Below are 23,663 nucleotides of genomic sequence, written 5' to 3'. Positions count from 1 at the left end.
TTTCAAAAATGTAATTTATTCCTGTGATCAAAGCTTTTCAGCATCATTTACTCCAGTCTTCAGTGTCACTTCAGAAATCATTCTAATGCTGATTTGCTGCTCAAGAAACATTTGAAAACTTGCTGATTAATATTTTAGTGGAAACCGTGATACATTTTTTTAGGATTCTTTGATGAATAAAAAATTTAAAAGAACAGCATTTTAAATAAATCTTTTGTAACATTATCTTTACTTTCACCTTTAATCAATTTAATTTGTCCTTGCTGAACTGAAGTGTTCATTTCTTTAAAACCCTCATGTCATTTTGTTTTCCAATGGAACAAAAATCAAATTGTACAAAAACCTCTTTTGTGTTCATGTAAGCAATTTAAGTTTGAATTTACATCCAAATCTTTCTCCCTTCCTGTAATTAAAATAGCAAAAAGGCTTACTATAACACATGCTAAGGAGTAATACCAAAATATTCTTCCTCTGTACTTTCATATTCGTTCTACTTTCTTACAGGCCTGTGTGATGACACACTGGATGGAGCATTCAAGATAAATCTGACTCATAAATATATACGCTAAGTGCTGGAGCAGAATAAAGTGTAGCCTTTGGGCATTCTGATCTTCTGAACATCAAACGCTGGAAATGGTCCTTGTTCTTCCTGACACATTTTCTCTTATCTTGTCTTCCATGCTTAACAATAGAGTCCAAATACAGAGTTTCTCTGATCACAGGACTGAAGATCAAATACAGTGACGCTGTGTAACGCCCACCCTCTCTGCAGCAGCATCTCAGTGGGTGATAGATTTACAATATTGTTTATGCACTATGCCAATTATCACTTCAAAACCCACTGTTTCCAAAGTCAAAGTGAACAAAGATGAGCAATCATTTATAAACAACTTTACTAATTAAGTTCTGGTAATTTAGTTTTACTTTAGTTTTCACTTATTGATCTTGTGTTGAAGACTTTTTGCATTAAAACGACTTATTATTAATCAAAGAATCCTAAATTTTAGGTATCATGATTTCCACAAAAATATTAAGCAGCACAACTGTTTTCAACATTGATAATAAATAATGTTTCTTGATCAGCGAATCAGCATATTACACATAAATATAAAGGTTACAAAAGGGAGTTTTTGCAGAACCACTAACTAAACAGAAAAGGAAAGGAAACCCAAAGAACCTGTCTGTAGTGGCTGGTGGTAAATATATTTTGACCTATTCGCTCAACTTCTTTTCAGTAGGTGAGGGGTCTTCTCTCCTGCAGTCAGGTCAGAGATCTCCCTTATCATCATTACTCTGCTCTCTCCCCTCACTGTGAACAAACAGTCAAGGATAAAAGCTCCTCACTTGACTTAGTAACGCTACTGAAGTCCAGAGCTCATCGCACAACCATGGCTGTGGATTTCACTGGAAAATGGGAGCTGGAGTCGAGCGAAAACATTGATAATTACCTCAAAGCACTGGGTAAGCCTTCAGTAACCACTGAAAACATAGTTATGTATATTATATTGCATTTCTGTCAATAGATCCTCCTAAAATTTACACATTGCACCTTTAAAACTATATTTTCCAACAGATGGCAAAAACGGCAAATTGTCTATCTCCATGAATGAAAGTTAGAAATGTGGGTCTTTTTAAAAAGTGAATTTTACATAAATAATTATTTTGAAGAAGAAAAAAAAAAAAAATTAAAACTATTAATTTATGGATTTATTTATATAAACTTAAAACATGCCATAAATCCCCCCAAAACTGCACAAATGTAGAGTAAAAACATTAATAAAGTAAATAAAATTACATTTATATAAAAAAAAAAAAAAGCGACATTAGTCGACACCGATAGCCTCGTGGGCAGCACCGACATATAGCGCTGTTGATTCCTGGCTCATGGACATTTCCTGATTCCTTCTCATCTCTCTCTCTCTCCCGCTTTGCTCACTCTTCTATCATAATAAAGGCAAACATGCCAAAAATAAAATCTTAAAAATACATTATTTTGTTACAAAATCACATTTTATTGTTTTCATTGACCCCAACAGCCTGAGTGTACATCCCAAAAAAATATCTTACAAGGGTTCAGTGAACAGAGAAATAAGAGAAAGCTATTTGTGCCATTTTCTAACTCTGATTATGCCATTTTATAATATTAGGCAAAGCCATTTAAAGTATGAGAAATGACCATGCTAAGCTGCAAATATTTTGTTATTCTTACACATACATAGACATCGACTTTGCCTTCCGGAAGATTGCAGCTCACCTCACTCCGACAAAGATCTTTACCCAGGATGGGGATAACTTTGTGATTAAGACACAGAGCGCCTTCAAAAGCTATGAGCTGATCTTCACTGTTGGAGTCGAGAAGGAAGAATTCACTAAGGGATTTGACAACAGGACGCTGAAGGTGAGCAATTTCCTTTATAACTGTGATCCTCCTCTAGTGACGTAATGTTATTTAACCTGTCATTACCCAGCCTTGACCTGTAGGCCGTGATCTCAGTCAGTTTGTTCAGTGCTGAACCTACAGTAAAACAAACAGAAAAGGCCTCAACTTTTACCCAAAGGGACAAAATACATTAAGGTCTTTTTTTCTCATGTCATCTCAATACAGATTTATTTATATAAACCAGTGGTGGATGAAGTACACAAGTATAGTGTTTAAATAAAAGTACAGATACCCTATTAAAATATTATTCCAGTAAAAGTACTAATTTCCACACTCTAAAAATGGTTAAAACAACCCAAGTTGGGTTGAAAATGGACAAACCCAGCGATTGGATTGTTTTAACCCAGTGGCTGGGTTAAATGTTGACCCAATCTGCTGGGTAGTTTCATTAACTCAAGTATTGTTTAAAAATTACCGTATTTCTCGCTTAAAATGAACTCAAAATAGGTTGGAAATTAAAAATCAGACACATAATTACTAGAGGCAACAATAATAATCAAAAGTTGAACATTTATTAATAAGCAATTTAATAAATATTTATTGTTTAATTATTATTCATTAAACTTATTAATAAATGTTAATTTCCAACAAACTTTGGGTTCATTTTAAGCGAGAAATACGGTAATTTTTAAACAATAGTTGAGTTTAATAAAAACTACCCTGCAGGTTGGGTCAAACATTTAACCCAACCGCTGGGTCAAAACAACACAATCGCTTAGTTTGTCCATTTTCAACCCAACTTGGGTTGTTTTTAACCCAGCTTTTTTTTTTTTTTTTTTTTTTTTTTTTTTAGATGCAAGAATAATAATCAAAAGGTGAACATTTATTAATAAACAATAAAATACATGTTTTATTTAATTATTATTTATTAAACATGTTAATAAATGTTAATTTCCAACATATTTTGGGTTCATTTTAAGTGAGCAATACAGTAATTTAAAAAAGTACTTGAGTTAAACAAAACTACCCAGCAGGTTGGTCAAACATTTAACCCAACCTCTAGGTCAAAACAACAAATTTGACCATTTGTAACCCAACTTTTTTTTAGAGTGCAGTTTTACTCGAGTAAAAGTACTGATCGATGAACTGTATTTTTATTCTAGGCAGAACTAGTCAGTCAGCACTAATAAGAAAGAGTAGCGCACACCTGTATTGCAAAAAAGCAATAGCTCTCTTTATGAAAAATGTCTTTTTTATATGTCATGATGGTCAAAAATACTGTATTTATTTTTATTTTTTTTTAAAAATGATTTGTTTAAAAAAAGGTTATGTAACAGGCCAGTTCCTGTGGTTTAAGATTTATTTGATATTCAGACTCTGGTGATCTGGGAAGGGGACAAATTGGTGGCCACCCAGAAAGGTGAGAAAGCCAACCGGGGATGGAAACACTGGATAGAGGATGACAAACTTCATCTGGTGAGCATCCTATACAGTCATTCTATGTTTAATAATAACCACATCAATGTTAGAATCAACAATATTACATATAAATCTTTATTTTTTCACTTTTTATGAAATGTAATTGAATGAATATTATCTTTTCACAAAATTCCTGCTCTGCTGTGTATGTTTTGACCTCATGATCATTTCACTTGCAGGAGTTGACATGTGAGGATGCCGTGTGCCACCAAGTGTACAAAAGAAAAGACTGAATTGTCACGTGATTGTGATTCAATGTCACATTCATTTTGCTGTAACAAGTCTATCAAAATCAGGCTGTTGACGTGAGGCATCACTGCTTTCTCAGGAGATCAAACTGACGTGGCACTGACAGCACTTCTGTAGGAGTTTTTCTTCTACTAAATAAAGATGAAACATTACAGTATGAGTCTCACATTTCTTGTGTCTGTAACTTAACACTAAGCCTATTGTATCAAATATTTTAAGATGAACAGGAAACTTAGGTTTACTTGATTATCCATACATCTTTAAAAAAAAAATCACGTGAGCATCAAATATGATACGATATGATATATCTCTATCTCATTATTCTATTGCATAGCATTATATGTTTTGTCCCCCACAATAAAAACTATACAGAGCTTTGATCATAAAAGCATTTAAAAATAAAGTTAAATATATTTAACTTTTACTAGGAACAGAGAGAAGTCTTGAGCTAAAGAAAGGGCGGGGTTGACCTTGTTGCTATGAATGACATCAACATGTTTACTAACTCTGCCCAGTGATTGGCTGATGGAGGAGTCTCTGACAGCGATTTAATCATAGAAATATTGTAGAATGAGGTATGATGTTGCCATATTTAAATAAAGGTTTTAAAATGCAAATGTTGCCATATTCAAATTAGAATTTCCTAAAATTAGGATTGACACGCCCATGATTTTTAAGAGATTCTCCTACATCGACAAGTTAGGAGCTACTTTTATTAAAAACAAACTATTTGCCTTGTTCAACAGTGTTTTGGTCTGCTAAATATGAAAATATTAACTGGAAAAGAGTATGGTCAATAACAAATAAGTTTTTATTAATAATAAAATTAGAGAGGTATTAAACAGAATAATAAATATATTCTGTGCATAAAATATAAGTGAGATCATGTAAATGTTTGAAGTAACATGTAGACTTTATCTCTTTTGATACATTTATGGGCTATAGTTGACAATCATATTTATAATCATAAACATTTTAATCATTATGGATGAGTTCAATCCAAACATTATTATATTTGTAGGTCTGATACTGAAGAGCCTGAAGATTTCTGCTGACAGACTCATCTGAGCTTCTTCCTCCTGTTCACCTTTAAATAAAACTAAACCTTCATTTGTCTGAATACTAAATCAACATTAATCATTCAATATCACATGTTTCTGATACACATGCTGCTTTATTTCATTGTAAAGTCTGAGTCTCTTCCATCTGTATGAAACACATTTACACATTAATCACACATTTATTTCTCCTCATAGACACAGTAGTGAGACTCTTCTGTGGATCACCTGATGATTTCTGCTCCTCTCATGATGATTTCACACTATGATATAGAGCATCCATCAGACGTGTTTGGAGATTTAACTTGTTCAGAGACGTTTGGTGATTGATCATATATACTGTAAGGTGAAACAGAAGAGAAAACAATCAGTGTTCAGAGGAACAAAGTGCACATTAGTTACTATATTTCAATACTGTTTTTTGAGTAAAAAGAAGATACATTAAATTCCTGTAATCTGATTAATTACTGACTTTACATGATCTTGCAGAGATATTTGTGTTTTAAATATAATACATTTAAACCATGAATCACATTGATATGTTTGTGTGTTTGTGTTGGTGTGACTCCTATTGAGTGACTGTAAAGAAGAAACTAATGAGTGTACGGCGTATGGAATAAACCACAGGGAGCAAATACAAATGATATTCTGAATTAAAACACAAACCTTTAGTTAAAGCCATTTGTCCTCTAGTTTAAACATGTTTGTAGGGCTCTTAGTAAATAACTGAAAGTAAAGTGAGTGTAAAGTAGTGTGACGTGTTGCTTGTCAAAGTAAAAACACACTAGAGACAGAGACATTTCTCATGTGAGGCTGGACGGCTGTGAGCTGAAGCTGAACGCACTGATTTTAGCAGGAGTGCAGCGTTTTCCTACAATCTGAACAAGTCTATTTTCAGACTGAAATGATTCACTACTGACACAGTTAATAAAGCAGGTGTTGTTGAACAAAGCAGTGACAGTGTGCTTTTGTTCTCTTTCCTCCTTTGTGTTGAACATTTTAATAACTTCACATTTTGTTCTCACACAAACCCTTTGTTGCAATAAAGATTAATGATAATTTCCTTTCACATATCAGAGGTAAATGAAGATCTCTTTAATATCACAGTGATGTTTCCTCACCTCAGTTTACAGTTTGAGTCTCGTAACACGTCACTGAGCCACTGCTTTGAGTCTCCTATCTTATTGAAACTCAGATCAAGATGTTTTAAAAACTGCAGTGCTTTTGAGTTTGTCAAAGACTGAGTTAAAGAAGAAACATCTGTAATGCCACAGTACTGTAGACTAGAAAGACACAAACAGAGGAAGAGAGATTATCTTACAAACAAATCATTAAGATGAAGAATTTTGCACAAATATAATTTGAACTCAGACTCATTGTGAGATATTGAGTATAAAGTGTTTTAGTTTAAACTGTTAAAGTGATTTTAATCATTTTGATTCTTGTATGTGAAGAATGTTACTGACCTCAATCTCTCCAGTTTACAGTGTGAATCCTTCAGTACGTCACATAAGTGCTTCACTCCAGAGTCTCCTAGTTTATTCCCGCTCAGGTTCAGCTCTCTCAGGTGTGACGGGTTTGATTTCAGAGCTGAAGTCAGGATGACACACTGTTTCTCTGTAATACTGCATCTAATCAGACTGAAGAAAGAGAAAATGACTCAAATCCATGTTCAGTTCATGTGTGAGTTAAAAGAATCATGAATAAATGTCATACAGTCACTAATAAACCAGCAAAAACATGGAAACTTAATGATATAAACGAACAAACCAAGACAGGAGCATTTGAGGATACTAGTTACAATCCAAGTCTGGATTCGTCCTCACTCCCAAAAATAAGTGAATTTATCACTATAGATTAATATAGGATCAATATAGAAACAATAGAAAAATGAATATTTAAATGGACTATTTTCACATTTTAATGCAAGAAAATTTTAAACATGAATCCATTAAATCATTTTAGTGTAATTTACAATCTCTAAATACACATTTTGCTTAATAAAAGAAGATTTAGTGAAAAGTACCATTAGTCCAGTATAAATGTAACATTTCAGCATAATCTATTTGTGTAACAGTTTTGTTGTGTTTTATTATCATGGTGTTGCTGTCTGTGTGTGTTCCCTAGTTAGTGTTCTTGTTGTTAATTAGTTCCTGCAGCTGTTCAGTTTTACCTTGATTACTCTGACTGTGTATTTAAACTCTTAGTTCTGTCTGTTCATTGTTCTGTCGTTTATGTTGAAGTGGTTGTGTTTTATCTCTCCTACATGTTTAGATTTGTGATTAAAGACAGTGTTATTGTATTCTCCATCATCATGAGCTTCATTACAACCAGCCATTCATGACAATTTGTTACACTGTTTTTTAGTCTGTTCTCACTTCTGTCTTGTTTCACAGCAAAGATTTGTCAGATTCCAGCATATGAAACTATTTTACAGCCACAGAGATTAAAATGCTTTAAAGTTTAATGTCCATTTTACTGATACACATATAAACCCGTTAACTAAAACCATTTCTGAATCTTTCTTCAGATGGAGATGCAGCGCTACAAATGATGTGACTTGTGCCCTGTTGACTTAAAATAAACTAAACAGTAAATACAGTATAATGATACTAACTGTAGTTTCTCCAGCTTGAATTGTGGGTTCATCAGTAGATCACTGAGGTTTTTCACTCCAGAGTCTCCTAGTTCATTCCTCCACAGGTCCAGCTCTCTCAGGTGTGACGGGTTTGATTTCAGAGCTGAAGTCAGGATGACACACTGTTTCTCTGTAATACTGCATCTATACAGACTGAAGACAGAGAAATAACAATAGTTCACATCTATGATGATCATCTTATTGAAGAAATTCAACAGTTGCTAACTAGATTTAAAATAAATAAAAAAGTGACCAATAGGGAAAACCCAGAAAGTGCACTGCTATAAAGAATGAAACATAAGCTCTGCTGTCTTAAAATAAATAAACTTCAATCTCACTGTAACTGCTGTACAGTATAATGATACTAACTCTAGTTTCTCCAGCTTGAATTGTGGGTTCATCAGTAGATCACTGAGGTTTCACTCGACTCACTAACACTTTACAGTAATCTTTCATTTGTTAACATTAACTGCATTAGTTAACATGTACAACTACATTAGTTAACATTAACATTTAATAACCTTAATGTAAGTTTCAACATTTACTAATATAGTTTTAAATACAAAAGATTTCTGTTAACATTAGTTAATCCACTGTGAACGAACATGAATGATGATAATTGTATAAACTAACATTAACAGATAAAGGAATAAAGTATTTCTTTAAGCAGGAGACAATCAAAGAAGTTTTGGAAAAGGTAGTTCATTTGCTTTAGTGCTGCACCATGAGGCAGTGTCACATCTGTTCTGGGTTTTGTTTAGTTTATGTTTTCATGTCTTTTATTTTATATAATTCCCACAGTCTTGCTCCTCATGTGATCTTGCCATGTGCTCCCCCTGTTCATGTGTCATGTTCTGATTGGTAAATTATTATGGCTATGAAAAAACTGTTCTGACTCAAATATGTGAGGAAATATTATTTATCAGCTACAGTAACATTACAATTAAAAGTAATGTAATATTTTAAATAAATGAACAATACTCACATCAGTGTGTTGAGTCGACAGTGTTTATCCTGCAGTAGAGCAGCGATCTGATTCACTCGTGTGTCTCCTAGTTTATGATCAATCAGATTCAGCTCTCTCTGGAGTAACGGGTTTTTACCCACAACTCTCTCCACATACTGACAGGCTTCATCTGCAGCAGCACTCAAAAACCTGCAGAAGAGTCAATTCAGTTCTCAACTAAATCTCTGTTGCATTACAAACATGACTGATGAGATAAGATGTGTAATTATTGTTCAAAACACCAGCTCTAGTTAGTTATTTAGATGTAACACTTTTCTTTGAACATTTAAATACACAAATAAATATATATAAATACTTGAAAACGAAGTCTAATAGAGTTATTTAAAAGAAACTAGAGGGACACTCAGTCCTAAAGCAAACTCATAAGAACAGAAACGTCCCACAGAGCAGAAGAACAAAAGCTCACTAGATCATTATTTTCAGTATGAATACAGAGTATAAAATTAAGGCCTCAAGATCGTTCTGGTTTTTAAGCAGGAGGAGTGAGAAACATCAGCAGAGAAAACTGGCTTGTGAAACTGCATGTTTGTGAACATCTGGAGACTCATAGACCTGCTGTAGAGATACAGTGAATCTGGACTTGATGGAAAACAACTGTGTTCAGAAAACTATTTGACTGAAAGATTATCTAGAATTTTTAATGAAAGTGTGCACAAAAACAAAATTGTGCAAAATTGTCAAGGTATACCATACCATGCTTTCCTGTAGCTCAGTGGTTAGAGCATAAATGTAAATGTACTCCAGAATAGCACATATACTGACCCATAATGTCTATTTGACCTGTAGCTTGAATCACAACTAAACTGTTGACGGTTGTCATCATCATGTCAGAACCTGCAGCATCTGATCTGATCTTGATCATTTTGATGCAACAAATTGCCCAGCTTACTGTATAACTAAAATAATATGTAACCCTGACTTAATTTCAGGATTAATAATAATAATTGTATATAGTTTAAATAATGAAAAATGTATAGCTACATGATTGTTTACTGACACATAGCGTGCAAAGGAAAAAAATGAATAAATGTGAAAGAGAATAATCTGAATAAGATGTATTAGATAACTGACCAATGAGAGAAGACTGAGAAACTCCGCCCTGTTTTTAGTCAGCAGAAGCAGCGCAAGCTCACAATTTGATCAGAGCATTAAGCTAGAGTAATTCTCTAAAAAGAAGAAATACAGATGTAAATCGTTGTTTTGTAAAAAAAAAAAACCTTTTGGATTTCATGGAGAAGTGGTTGTACTGAGAGAATCCAGTTAATTTTGTGTTCGTGAGGATCTCAATATTGACGTATTACCGTGTGGAAATACTGGATGTTGTCAGGTTTTTTGAATTCACCGGAAAATTCCATTGATGGCGAGCTACCCAGTCGAATACTAGGAGAAGAATATCAAGGGGACGACAGAGTCCAAGTTTTTCATTCTTTGCTAAAGGAAGGATGTTTTTCTTTTCTTGGATGGAACTGTGAATTAACAGATGCATCGCTGGACTCGAGAAAAGTGATTGTGAAAAAAATGTGATATCAGTGAATTTGAACCAAACTGTTTTGATTTTTAAGTATTTTCTTTGAGGAAAAGAGGGTTATCTTTTTTTTGATACCTGAGTATATTTGAAGAGTTTTCTAATTTCTTCAACATTGGAAAATTGTCATTCATTTGTTGTTTTTTATTGTTTTATTGTGATTTAATTGTTGTTATTTTCTTTTTAAATGGCCTATAACTAAATTTGGGTAAATTTACTATTTGAAGACGTAAAGTACTTAATTTATTATTGACTCCTGTGTTCTTCAGTGAATAATCACCATCTCCAGTAGCCGTTCCTGTGATTTTCTGATTCGCAAAATTGGTCCATATACATTTAAACTGCCCAAATTGTTAAGAGTTTAATGATTATCTATCAATCTGTCATCTAATACAGATACGTACTTTTGAATTATATTAATTGTCACTCACTACAAATATATTTGTTATGAATATTTAGCCTGCATATAACTAATTTTGTTAATCATTTCATCCCGTCTCACCTCAGTGTCTTCAGTTGACAGTTTGGATCCTGTAGTAAATCATTGAGCTCCTTCACTCCTGATTGTCAGGATCATTTCCTGTGAGATCCAGCTCTATCAGGTGTGAAGGGTTTGATCTCAGAGCTGAAGCCAGAGCTTTATAACCTTCTTCTGTTACACTGCAGTTAGAGAGTCTAGAACAGGAATGAAAACATTCAGATTATTAATCAGTTAAACCTGAACAATAATAATCCTCAAAGTGAAAATGTGTTCTTTGTATCAATGTACTGAAAGTTAGTTGCAGAAACTGACAACTGAATATGGAGGCAAACAAAAGGCACAGAGAAATTCAATATGTTAGACATCAACATCACTTTCAAGATTTCAATTATCTAAAACTGTAGAGCTGTGAACGTCTTTGATCTGAATGATTCCCAACATAAGAAAAATTAGAAAATTAAAGTTTGGGAATGACCTAATTCAAGTCCAGACTTCAACTCAGATATTGAGTATAAAGTGTTTTAGTTTAAACTGTTAAAGTGATTTTAATCATTTTGATTCTTGTATGTGAAGAATGTTACTGACCTCAATCTCTCCAGTTTACAGTGTGAATCCTTCAGTACGTCACATAAGTGCTTCACTCCAGCGTTTTCTACTTTATTCCCGCTCAGGTTCAGCTCTCTCAGGTGTGACGGGTTTGATTTCAGAGCTGAAGTCAGGATTACACACTGTTTCTCTGTAATACTGCTGTCACTCAGACTGAAGACAGAAAGAGAAAAGACAATGATTCAGATCTATGATGATCGACTAACATGTTTATCTTCATCCAGCAGACTTTTGCTGACAAATAAACAGGGATATCCAGGTGCAGGTAACATGGAGAAAGACACACATTGTTCATTTAAATATACTACTGACATTGTAACAATACAAAGGCTGAAATAATCAATCTATGTTAGTTTACACATTAATTTCATATTGTCTTTAAGTTTCTTTTGTGTCAATGTCACCCTTGGTTTGATCACTGGGACAAATGTGTTTATGTCGGTTGTTTTCAGATACATTGTCAACTCACTAACACTTTACAATAAGCTTTCATTTTTTTAACTTTAACTACATTAGTTAACATGAACCAATGATGGACAATACTAGTACAGCATTTAATAACCTTAATGTAAGTTTCAACATTTAATAATATAGTTTTAAATACAAAGGATTTCTGTTAACAATAACATTAGTTAATCCACTGTGAACGAACATGAAAAATGAATAATAGTATAAACTAACTGTGGCGAGGGGGGCGTGGTTCAGCGAAGTCTGCAGCGGGAGAGAGAGGCAGGAGACGAGCGGTGAGTGAGTGGGTTAAATGCAAATGACGAACACCTGTCTCTTCTTTCAGTAATTGAGAGTACATAATGCCAGGAGAAACAGGAGTGGCTGAGAGAGAGAAGGACTACTGACTGCTGACCTGCTGGATGCTTGAAACCTTGTCTATTGGAGTTATTTTTGTGTTATGATATTTGACCGTCTTGTGCCTGTCTGCACACCTTTTATTTATTTGTGGAGACAATAAAGCAGTCAGTAGTCAAGCCGACCCTGTCCTCTTCCTTCCTGACATTGAACTTTGCTACACTAACATTAACAGATTAAGGAATAAAGTATTTTCTTAAGCAGAAGACAATCAAAGAAGTTTTGGAAAAGGTAGTTCATTTGCTTTAGTGCTGCACCGTTGTCACATGTCTTGTGTTTCTATTTCCCCCATGACCTAGTGTCTGTCTGTCAGTTAATTATGTAATTAGTTTCCACCTGTGTTCGTTATGGCCCTCAATAGTTCCTTTGTTTGAGTTGTGTATATATACCCTGTCTTCCACCATTCCTCATCCATTCTCGTTGATGTCAGATGTTGATATTGTGTTTCTGTGATTAAACTCTACTCCTTATATTCTCCGTCGTCATAGTGCCTTTTGATACACATGTATTATAACAACCATGAGGCAGTGTCACGTCTGTTCTAGGTTTTGTTTAGTTTATGTTTTCATGTCTTTTATTTTATATAATTCCCACAGTCTTGCTTCTCATGTGATCTTGCCATGTGCTCCCCCTGTTCATGTGTCATGTTCTGATTGGTAAATTATTATGGCAATAAAAAACTGTTCTGACTCAAATACATGAGGAAATATTATCAGCTAGAGTAACATTACAATTAAAAGTAATGTAATATTTTAAATAAATGAACAATACTCACATCAGTGTGTTGAGTCGACAGTGTTTATCCTGCAGTAGAGCAGCGATCTGATTTACTCGTGTGTCTCCTAGTTCATGTCCAATCAGATTCAGCTCTCTCAGGAGTAACGGGTTTTTACCCACAACTCTCTCCACATACTGACAGGCTTCATCTGCAGCAGCACTCAAAAACCTGCAGAAGAGTCAATTCAGTTCTCAACTAAATGTCTGTTGCATTACAAACATGATCGATAAAATAAAAAAAACTTAATTATTGTTCTAAATACAAGCTCTAGTTAGTTATTTAGATGTAACACTTTTCTTTGAACATTTAAAATACACAAATAAATATATATAAATACTTGAAAACAAAGTCTAATAGAGTTATTTAAAAGAAACTAGAGGGACACTCAGTCCTAAAGCAAACTCATAAGAACAGAAACGTCCCACAGAGCAGAAGGACAAAAGCTCACTAGATCATGATTTTCAGTATGAATACAGAGTGTGAAATTAAGGCCTCAAGATCTTTCTGGTTTTTAAGCAGGAGGAGTGAGAAACATCAGCAGAGAAAACTGGTTTGTGAAACTGCATGTTTGTGAACATCTGGAGACTCATAGACCTGCTGTAGAGATACAGTGAATCTGGGCTTGATGGAAAACAATTGTGTTCAGAAAACAATTTGACTGAAAGATTATCTAGAATTTTTAATGAGAAGTGTGCACAAAAACAAAATTGTGCAAAACTGTCAAGATATACCATACTCCAGAATAGCACATATACTGACCCATAATGTCTATTTGACCTGTAGCTTGAATCACAATTAAACTGTGTTGACAGTTGTCATCAATCATGTCAGAACCTGCAGCATCTGATCTGATCTTGATCATTTTGATGCAACAAATCCAGCTTGTTTTATAACTAAAATAATATATATGTTATGACTATTTAGCCTGCATATAACTAATTTGGTTAATTATTTCATCCCGTCTCACCTCAGTGTCTTCAGCTGACAGTTTGGATCCTGTAGTAAATCATTGAGCTCCTTCACTCCTGATTGTCCAGGATCATTTCCTGTGAGATCCAGCTCTATCAGGTGTGAAGGGTTTGATCTCAGAGCTGAAGCCAGAGCTTTATAACCTTCTTCTGTTACACTGCAGTTAGAGAGTCTAGAACAGGAATGAAAACATTCAGCTGATTAATTAGTTAAACCTGAACAATAAAGATTCTCAAAGTGAAAATGTGTTCTTTGTATCAATGTACTGAAAGTTAGTTGCAGAAACTGACAACTGAATATGGAGGAAAACAAAAGGCACAGAGAAATTCAAGATGTTAGACATCAACATCACTATCAAGATTTCAATTATCTAAAACTGTAGAGCTGTGAACGTCTTTGATCTGAATGATTCACAACATGAGAAAAATGAGAAAATTAAAGTTTGGGAATGACCTAATTCAAGTCCAGACTTCAACTCAGACTCATTGTGAGATATTGAGTATAAACTGTTTTAGTTTAAACTGTTAAAGTGATTTTAAACATTTTGATTCTTGTATGTGAAGAATGTTACTGACCTCAATCTCTCCAGTTTACAGTGTGAATCCTTCAGTACGTCACATAAGTGCTTCACTCCTGTGTTTTCTAGTTCATTCCCACTCAGGTCCAGCTCTCTCAGGTGTGACGGGTTTGATTTCAGAGCTGAGGCCAGAACTTTATAACCTTCTTCTGTTACACTGCAGTTAGAGAGTCTAGAACAGGAATGAAAACATTCAGCTGATTAATCAGTTAAACCTGAACAACATAAATCCTCAAAGTGAATTTTATTTTGTTCTTTGTACAAATGCATTGAAAGTTAGTTGCAAAAACTGACAACTGAATATAGAGACAAACAAAAGCAGAAAGAATTAAATTAAATATCAGCATATCTCAATGAATTACCACACAAAGGTACACAATAATATAAGAATGATGTTTTCTTTCATCTCTGATAGACATCTTCTCTTTAATTAAAAAAAAAACATTCATTATATCTAGCCAAATTTCACATACTGTATAAGTTTCTTCTTACAGTAAATGCGAATGTTGCTGAGACTGAAAGAGAACGAGCTCAAGTAAACATGCACACACTCGCATCGCGGAAGCTCACAGGCACCAACTTGTGCACCGAGCACATTTTGATTTTTAACAGTAGATCTTTACTTTTCTTGGAACAAAACAAATGATTAATATCAATTCAATATTATTCTTACGGAAAAAAAACAACAACAACTAATGATATGGCACACCAGTGCTGCAACAAATAAATAAAAGACCTTTGGATTTCAAAACGAATGCTTAGTTTGTAGTTCATCATTTTATTTAATGAAAACACAACAATAAAACAAAGAAAAACAACAAAAGTTAGCAAATTAACAAAGTTCTCTTGCGTTTTTGCCTCCAGCATTGTCCTGTCAGTCATCGCACCTCTCTCTCATCATGTGACTCCTGTGGCTCAACTTACCGTAGTATCTCCAATTTACAATTTAAATTCTTCAGTCCAGTACAGAGCAGCTTCACTCCTGAATCCTGCAGATTATTATTGTTCATTTTGTCTGTTAAGTAACAATCATTTAACCTACAAGGGAAATAAATCACATCACAGAATTAGATGGAATATATACAATACATTTTTCAATATACAATATTAAATATATTTTCCACTATAAATTTTTACATATATATATATATATATATATATATATATATATAGCAAAGAGGCGGATCGAAATTATCATTACTCTTCAAAAACTAGTATTTCCTGTACATCTGTTTTTTTTTTTTTATTCAGTGACAAGTTTTCTAGGTAAAATAAAGCATGTTTGCAAAAGAAATTGTGTTAAACTTTATAGCTTTTTATAGCTTTATAGCTGATCCTGGTTTCTCCCAAGGATTTCTTTTCTTTCACCTGATGGAGTTTGGGTTCTTGCCACTGTTGCCTCTGGCTTGCTTAGTTGGGGATACGTAACATTCAGAAATATTATTGACTTGACTGCACTGACACTATTAGATGAGACAGTTCACACTTTTATAGTTAGTTAAAGATCTTTCACTATAATTAAAAAAATGCCTCCTTTCACATGTACACATCTTTTTGCTATGAAATCTTTTATGATTTAGGCCAAGTAAAGCGAAGATTACTTTGAGAACCAAAGAAATTATATTAATTATTAATATTCCAAAATTAATATTTAATGGATTAAAGCAATTTAGGTTTTCTTGATTATTCACTGTGGTCAACCAATGGCTGATGCCGATATCTTAGAGAGCAGGGTGACCACTGGGTGAAATATCATTAATTTAAAGATAGTAAAAACACATCCATAACAATTGCAGAAATTAAATGTATATTTATTTTACTTAATATTTAATAAATTAGAAATAAATTATTTATTTTGAAGTTAATAAAAAACTAATTGGAGAAAAAACATGTTAAAATGTGTAAAATAAATATGATCCAAAAGGGTATTGATAAATGTTTAATGGTGAATGTCTCAATCATCTACTTATTGCAGTACACACACAATTAAAACTTCAGAACTGCAGAACTACTCATAAAACTAAGCATTTAAAATGTTAAATTCTTATAAAAGTTTGGTGTTATCATATGATACAAAACAAATAAGCAAACATTTGTAAAAGTTATTTTATATTTTGTCTTAAGGTTTCATAAATTGTGTCCATTATTTATTTTTATTTATTTTTCAGACTATTATTTCATATGTCACGATTTGCAGAGTTAAGTTCATGATGGGGAACCACTATAGAATAAATTAAGATAAATTCATTTTTCAGATGAGAGCAAAACATGACAAAAAGTATTAAATGACTTACAGAGCTCTTCTGGAGGTTCTGATGACTGCCGATAATCTAATGACACACTCGTCTGATTTCTTGAATTTCTGAAGCTCAAACTCCTCCAGCTCTTCATCTGATGTCAACAACACAAAGACCAAAGCAGACCACTGGGCAGGTGAAAGGTCACCAGATGAGAGACTTCCTTTGCTAAGGTGGGTCTGAATCTCCTTCACCAGAGTTTGGTCGTTCAGTTCATTCAGACAGTAGAACAGATTGATGGATCTCTCTGCAGACAGATTACCTTCTAATTTCTGCTTGATGTACTGAACTATGTCCTTGTTGCTCTGGTCACTGTTGTCTTGCTGTGTCAACAGACCCCGTAAGAGTCGTCGATTGGACTGGAGTGACAGTCCGAGGAGGAAGCGAAGGAAAAGGTCCAGGTGTCCATTGTCACTCTTGAGCGCCTCGTCCACTGCAGTCTTGAGAAAATCAATCATGGTTTCATTTTTGTTTTCCTGTTCTGTAGACTCATGAACAAACACACTTTTCTTGTTGATGTCTAGAAACAGATTTGCATAAAGGGCTGCAATAAACTCTTGAATGCTCAAGTGAACAAAGCAGTACATGGTACCAAGAATGATCTCTGTTTCCTCAAAGATCTGGGTACACATGCCTGAGTACACTGATGCCTTATAGACGTCAATCCCACAGGCTTCCAGGTCTGTGTCATAAAAGATCACATTGTTTCTTTCCAGTTGATGAAATGCCAGTTTCCCCAGTGAAAGGATGGTGTCTTTATCCCAGGAAACATCTGCTGCATATTCTCCATCATATTTTCGGCGGCTCTGCTGGATCTGAAATCGGAGAAAGTGTGTGTACATTTGTGTCAGAGTCTTGGGAGTGTCTTCAGTATTTGATTCCTGTAGTGTTTTAGAGATCTCATCAGCCTGATTGTTTTTCACATCATTATTTCTTTTCTCCTCCAGAATGTTCTGGAGAACAGTGGCTGAAATCCAGCAGAAGATTGGGATGTGGCACATGATAAAGAGACTCTTTGATTTTTTAACATGATCAATGATTGTGTTGGCCTGATTCTGATCTGTGAATCTTTTTCTGAAGTACTCTTCCTTTTGTGCATCACTGAATCCTCGTATCTCTGTCAGCCGGTCGATACAGTCAGGAGGAATCTTACTGGCAGCTGCTGGTCTGGTGGTGATCCAGATGAGAGCAGAAGGAAGCAGATTTCCCTTCATGAGGTTCGTTAGGAGAACATCCAGAGAGGCTGGTGACGATACATTACACCACGTCTCATTACAATCAAACTTCAGAGGAAGGCGACATTCGTCCAATCCATCAAGGATGAACAGGACTTTGAATCGATTCCTTCTTGTAAGGTTCAGTCCTTTTGTCTCTGGGAAAAAATGAGTTATAAGGTCCATCAAACTTAGCTTTTCTTTCTCCTTTAAGTTCATCTCTCTGAATGGAAGAGGAAATATGAAACTGATATCTTGATTTTCTTTTCCTTCAGCCCAGTCCAGAACAAACTTTTGCACAGAGACTGATTTTCCGATGCCAGCGACTCCTTTTGTCAGTACAGTTCGGATCTCCTCATCTTGTTCAGAAGCTTCAAACATATTTGTGCATTTAACCTGAATCTCTTGAGATTCATGACGCCTGGAAGCAACTTCAATCTGTCTGACCTCATGTTCAGTATTGACCTGTTCACTGCCACCCTGAGTGATAAAGAGATCTGTGTAGATGTTATTCAGGAGTATGGAGTCACCATGCTTTGCCATTCCTTCAAACACATGTTGATACTTCTTCTTTAGGCCACATTTTAGCTGATGAATGAAGAATAGCTCATCTAAACACAGGAACAAAAAATAAATAATTTTACTCTTAATATATAGTTTTATAGTCTACATTAATAAGTGACAATCTGACAGATGGTCATGAGTCTCTGACCTTCTAGAGCATCAGCAGCTTCATCTTGCTTCATCTCTCTCAGGTAATGTAGTGTGAGATCAAGAGCTGCTGCTTTGATACTGCATCTTTTCTCATTAAAGTCCTTCACAAAGTTTTCTGTGTCCTCATTTTGTAATATTTTCTTAAACTTTTCCAGCTCTTCCTTCAGAAATGTGATTATTTTGCACTCAAGATCCTAAAAACAAAAGTAAAAAAAAAAGGACAAAAAACTATTTAAACCAAATTGCAAATTGTACATTTACATTTGGTCAACACTATTTATTCAATAATTAAAATAAAGAAAAAAATCCTGTTAAAAGACTAACATGCTAACCTTTTTCTAAACATTTATGAAAATGTGTTTTCCTACCTGGAAGATCCACAGGAGATTGTCTTTAAAATTATTGTATTTCCTGCGAGTCTGAATGTCTGAGTCTAATGTCTCATATTGAAGCCTGTAATCAAATAAATAAGATAAAATACTGATTTTCCAGGCAAAACACTACAGAAAAGGAAATAAAACATTATCTGTGAATACTCTAATAAATATTTGATCTAATAATGTTTCATGATTGTTATTCACTGATACAACTTTTTTAACACAGTCAATGTGTGACCATAAATTAGAAACATGAAATACCTTTTATTAGATGATGGTTTTTCTCCACTGAAGACTGGTCCATTATCTTTTGACCGGTCACTCTTCAGAGACACAGAGCTGGACACATGTGATCCTGATCTTACACTAATGACACAGATGAAACAACAGAGAGAAAAACACTTTAGCAAAGGAGGTTGAACTGTGTCTGAAACACAGCCGTGTCTTAATCTAATCGTCCACAGAAATGCACACACTCACACAATCTACAGTTTTATAGTTAACAATTATTTTATTTTACTGACTCACATTGGTTTAATGATTTCTTTAATGTACATGAATGAGATTAAATATGTTAAAAAATACTTGACTAATTTAAGAGAGTTATTATTATTACTGCTAGTTATACTAGTTATTATTACTAATGTCAATTTTTTTAATTAACAGAAATGGAGAGCAGAAATGTCTGTGTGGCACATTTTTGTTAGCATACTTCAGTTAAATTAAGTGTATAGTTGTTTCCTAATGCAGGGTCTTTCCTGGGTCAAAAATGGTCTTCGGTGGTGGCTGACAGACATGACAGACAATATAAGTAACCTGAAAATACTGTGGATTATTAAGGCTAATTCTTACTAACTATAACCTTAAATTCATTATTTTATTTCAGTTTGTTAATTCATGGTTTTATTAAAAAATGGGAGGGGGGAAGAAATTTAGATTTTTATATACATTGGTTAGAAATTTATTAAATTTTATTACTTTAAGGCGGAGCACGCTTGGAAACAGAGGAGAGAAGAAGTGAGTTGTACAGGAGTGAGTTAGGTAGCTATGCTGTTATGCCGATACTTCTGATTAAAGAAAGAAACGTGAATTAATACCATCGTAACCCGTGTTTTATTTATGTTATCCACGTTGAAGACACTGGAGTGTTAACTATGGAAGCTTATATGTAAAAATGGCAATTCATTTCTGTATTTAAATTTACATTTTCCATACCATATATGCAATGTTTTGACACAATCTGCATTGTAAAAAGCACTATATAAATAAAGGTGACTTGACTTGATATTGAATTTCAAGTGATTATTGCTACACATAAGCTTCCATAGTTAACAGCAGAATTTTTAAGCGCAACTCACACCCAGCGGTAATTCAGCATTTAAATCTCCAAATGCGCCACAAGAAACATGGATTCAGTCTTCCGACCTATTACCATTGTGTCATTTCACATTTGGTTTTATTAAATGTGTCCTAGAACACTATTTCACAAAATGTAATATAAGTCTAAGGAGTCTGCAGAATGTGTCTGTGAAGTTTCAGCTCAAAATACCCCATAGAGTTTTTATTATACCATGTTTTAACTGCCTATTTTGGGGTTGGATTAAAATGTGCTGATTCAGTGCATGTACACCTTTAAATGCTTGTGCTCCCCGACCCCGACCTCACGACTCCCATTAAACATTGTATAAACAATAGAGACAGAGCGCATTTACTATAATCTGAAAACCACGCCCACAGGAGGGGAAAACAATCCAACAGTCCCCATTGACTTTCTATTGCGTGAGGCTGCCTCCGTGTCATTTCTGACTTGTTACAAAAAACAGAACAATGCCTAAAAGCTGCTGTATGACAAGGTGTACAGCTAACAAGCTAAAAAACCCAGAAATAAGTTTTTATAAGCTGTCGACCCCAAAAAACTAATGTTTAAGGACACAAACAGGCAGTGAGACTTATAGTCATATTACTATAAGAAATACACTGGAGGGGAATGTAATCAGTGACAACATATGCTAAACAAACATAAACAAACCATTCATTATTTTTAACCATGTCAAAGAATTATTTCACCTGTCACCGATTACGTTCCCCTCCAGTGTAGTTCTTATAGTAATATGACCCGTTGTGATCTGTCTCACTGCCTGTATCCACTTTTGTGTCCTTAAACATTAGTTTTTGGGGTCGACAGCTTATAAAAACTTAGTTCTGGGTTTTTTAGCTTGTTTGCTGTACACCTTGTCACACAGCAGCTTTTAGACATTCTATTTTTTGTTGTAAACCAGAAATGACATGGAGGCAGCCTCATGCTATGTAAAGTCAATGGAGACTGTTGGATTGTTTCCCCCTATAGGCGTGGTTTTCAGATTATGACGTGTGTCGCTCTGTCTCTATAGAATAAGTTCACACAGCTAATATAACTCTCAAACTCTTACAGACTGTTCATGATGCAGCATATCAGATCACGTAATATGGTTTTTATATTGTGGATTTATAAAAAATGAAGATGGGTTTATAAATTATACAGACTACATGCATTTAAAAATGAAAATAACATGGCTCTGGTCTGTGAATACAGTAAGAAACAATGGTAACTTTAACCACACTTAACAGTACATTAGCAACATGCTAACGAAACATTTAAAGACAATTTACGTGATATCATGGATCATGTCAGTTATTATGGATCCATCTGCCATATTCACTATTGTCCTTGCTTGCTTCACAATACCTGCATAACGTCTGATGATTCGGCTGTGCAGCTCCAGATGTTAATACTGGCTTGTCTAATGCCTTGAACATGGGCTGGTATGTAAAAGTTGGGGGTGTAAATATTAATGATCCCGACTGCTGCGTCACAGTCGATGTTATGTTGAGATTCGCCTGTTTTTCAGTGGTGTTTTGCATCAACAAGATTTACGATTAAGATTTAAGAAGGAGGAAACAATGGTGTTTGAGACTCACTGTATGTCATTTCCATGTACTGAACTCTTGTTATTTAACTATGCCGAGGTAAATTCAATTTTTGAATCTAGGGCACCTTTAATGTTCAAGAGAGAGACAATTAACAAATTATTATCTGTGATATTGTCTATTAAGCACTGTCAAACAGGGCTTAATTTAAGAAGTTCAAAATTGAAGTTGTGAAAAGCATTTGCAAATATAAAAAGTTTTATAATTAAGATTTTTTTTATTTACAGGAAAACTCCAGTAGAGTTTAAAATGATGGTGTGAAACAGATGCAGTGTTACCTGTGTTTCTCTGAGAGACTCATCTTAGAGAGAGAGTCCTTTCCTCGCTCCTCTGATCAGCACTGGTTTGAGAAAACAATCAATCGTTCAGCAGGACCTGGAAATGACAAGATTTTACAGAGATGAAGAACATGAAAATAATGAAGAATGATGAGTTAGACACAACAGAAAAAAATAATGAATAAAATAAAGTGAGTTACAAATATATTGTCATGTAAAATAACTGAAAGGTCTTAATAATTTCAGATTGTTTAATGAGACTGAACACAATCTGTTATATTCTCTGTTCAAGTTTAATATCTTACAATCATATTTACCCAATCTTTATTAATTGTTGAATTGTTTGTTGTTTAATCATTACTTCAAGTTCACAATAATGGTTGAATTCATTACTTTCAAATGATCCTAAAATAACTGATTTGAGTAAAAGTATCCTGAATTATTATGGTAACTACTAATCATAATTGCTATGAACTGAAATATTCAATTTAATATTAGTAGATTTTTGTTCTGTTCTTTGACAAAATAATAATAATAATAATAAATACACTCACGTTAGGCTTCATCTTCCTGTCTGTAAATGTCTGCTTCAAAATTACTTTCGATTTCGCATCAGAAAAACAACAGCCTAAAACGGAAGTGGAAATGAGACTCTTTCTCAATGACTATTTTGTTGTATTATATCAAAAAAATGCAAATACCCCGCCTCCTTGTTAAGATTTTGGATGTCTGTTGCTACACATTTGACCAATGTATTAAATATTAGGTATTGCTTACAATATTATTATTATTACAATATTACAGTCTTCTGACCAAATTGTAAGTAGTTTAAAATGCTTATAGACTCGACTTACTTTACCTAACCTGAGAATAATAAATAAGGTTAAAGGTGTTAAGATCAAAATAGGCCTACATGCCGCAAAACAATTTCTTCATGTTTTAACATCCGTGGTCTTAAAAAAAATTGTCATTTCTGGAAGATTCTTCCAGAATCAGGTGTCATGTATCATAACTACGGACATGCGCGTGCACGCAGATGTTTACCTGGATTTCCAGCAGACTGCGACCCAGCTAACAATTTTTGGTTCCCAGAACATACATCCTTCATACAGTCATGCAGCGTCCCTCAAATGCCGAGTTTATCCGAAATTACCCGAAAAATTCCGAAGCCGTCCGAGTGTCACG

General features: G+C 34.2%; 2 protein-coding genes across 8 annotated transcripts; one reads left to right on the top strand and one right to left on the bottom strand.

The window, feature by feature from the left end:
* Positions 1–1,303: 1,303 nt before the first annotated feature.
* Positions 1,304–4,262, top strand: rbp2b (retinol binding protein 2b, cellular). The gene is made up of 4 exons (XM_048162863.1): positions 1,304–1,461; positions 2,220–2,398; positions 3,755–3,856; positions 4,039–4,262. Exons 1-4 carry the CDS (start codon positions 1,389–1,391, stop codon positions 4,090–4,092), a joined length of 408 nt encoding a protein of 135 aa, XP_048018820.1. The 5' UTR covers positions 1,304–1,388; the 3' UTR covers positions 4,093–4,262.
* Positions 2,379–23,623, bottom strand: LOC125250295 (NACHT, LRR and PYD domains-containing protein 12-like). 7 transcript variants are annotated; one of them, XM_048162820.1, is made up of 15 exons: positions 23,523–23,623; positions 23,033–23,106; positions 22,479–22,575; positions 19,495–19,599; positions 19,225–19,309; positions 18,855–19,050; positions 16,926–18,753; positions 15,556–15,669; positions 14,630–14,803; positions 14,053–14,226; positions 13,083–13,253; positions 11,423–11,596; positions 6,288–6,449; positions 5,395–5,505; positions 2,379–2,515 (listed from the first exon to the last, which is right to left on the bottom strand). In XM_048162820.1, the coding sequence occupies exons 3-14, from the start codon at positions 22,499–22,501 to the stop codon at positions 5,430–5,432; spliced, it is 3,282 nt and encodes a 1,093-aa protein (XP_048018777.1). In that variant the 5' UTR covers positions 22,502–22,575; positions 23,033–23,106; positions 23,523–23,623; the 3' UTR covers positions 2,379–2,515; positions 5,395–5,429. The 7 variants fall into 7 exon arrangements, 5 of the variants coding, with proteins under 5 accessions (XP_048018777.1, XP_048018776.1, XP_048018774.1 ...); XM_048162819.1 differs by lacking the exon at positions 2,379–2,515 and adding an exon at positions 4,110–5,195; XM_048162817.1 differs by lacking the exon at positions 2,379–2,515 and having other exon boundaries at positions 5,263–5,505.
* Between the last annotated feature and the right edge of the window lie 40 nt (positions 23,624–23,663).

Source organism: Megalobrama amblycephala, linkage group LG17, assembly GCF_018812025.1.
Source record: "Megalobrama amblycephala isolate DHTTF-2021 linkage group LG17, ASM1881202v1, whole genome shotgun sequence".
NCBI classification, from domain to species: domain Eukaryota; kingdom Metazoa; phylum Chordata; class Actinopteri; order Cypriniformes; family Xenocyprididae; genus Megalobrama; species Megalobrama amblycephala.
The sequence above is the reverse complement of the archived record's forward strand: the minus strand, read 5'-3'. Positions and strand labels throughout refer to the sequence as shown.

Excerpts from the sequence above, each read along its gene's own strand:
- rbp2b (XM_048162863.1), top strand. The coding sequence starts at position 1,389 with ATGGCTGTGGATTTCACTGGAAAATGGGAGCTGGAGTCGAGCGAAAAC. Across the intron at positions 2,399-3,754 it reads TTGACAACAGGACGCTGAAG|ACTCTGGTGATCTGGGAAGG; the intron begins GTGAGCAATTTC and ends TTTGATATTCAG. Across the intron at positions 3,857-4,038 it reads AGGATGACAAACTTCATCTG|GAGTTGACATGTGAGGATGC; the intron begins GTGAGCATCCTA and ends TTTCACTTGCAG.
- LOC125250295 (XM_048162820.1), bottom strand. The coding sequence starts at position 22,501 with ATGAGTCTCTCAGAGAAACACAG. Across the intron at positions 13,254-14,052 it reads TGTCAGCTGAAGACACTGAG|GTTTTTGAGTGCTGCTGCAG; the intron begins GTGAGACGGGAT and ends ACTCTTCTGCAG. Across the intron at positions 5,506-6,287 it reads GACTCAAACTGTAAACTGAG|TATATATGATCAATCACCAA; the intron begins GTGAGGAAACAT and ends TTCACCTTACAG.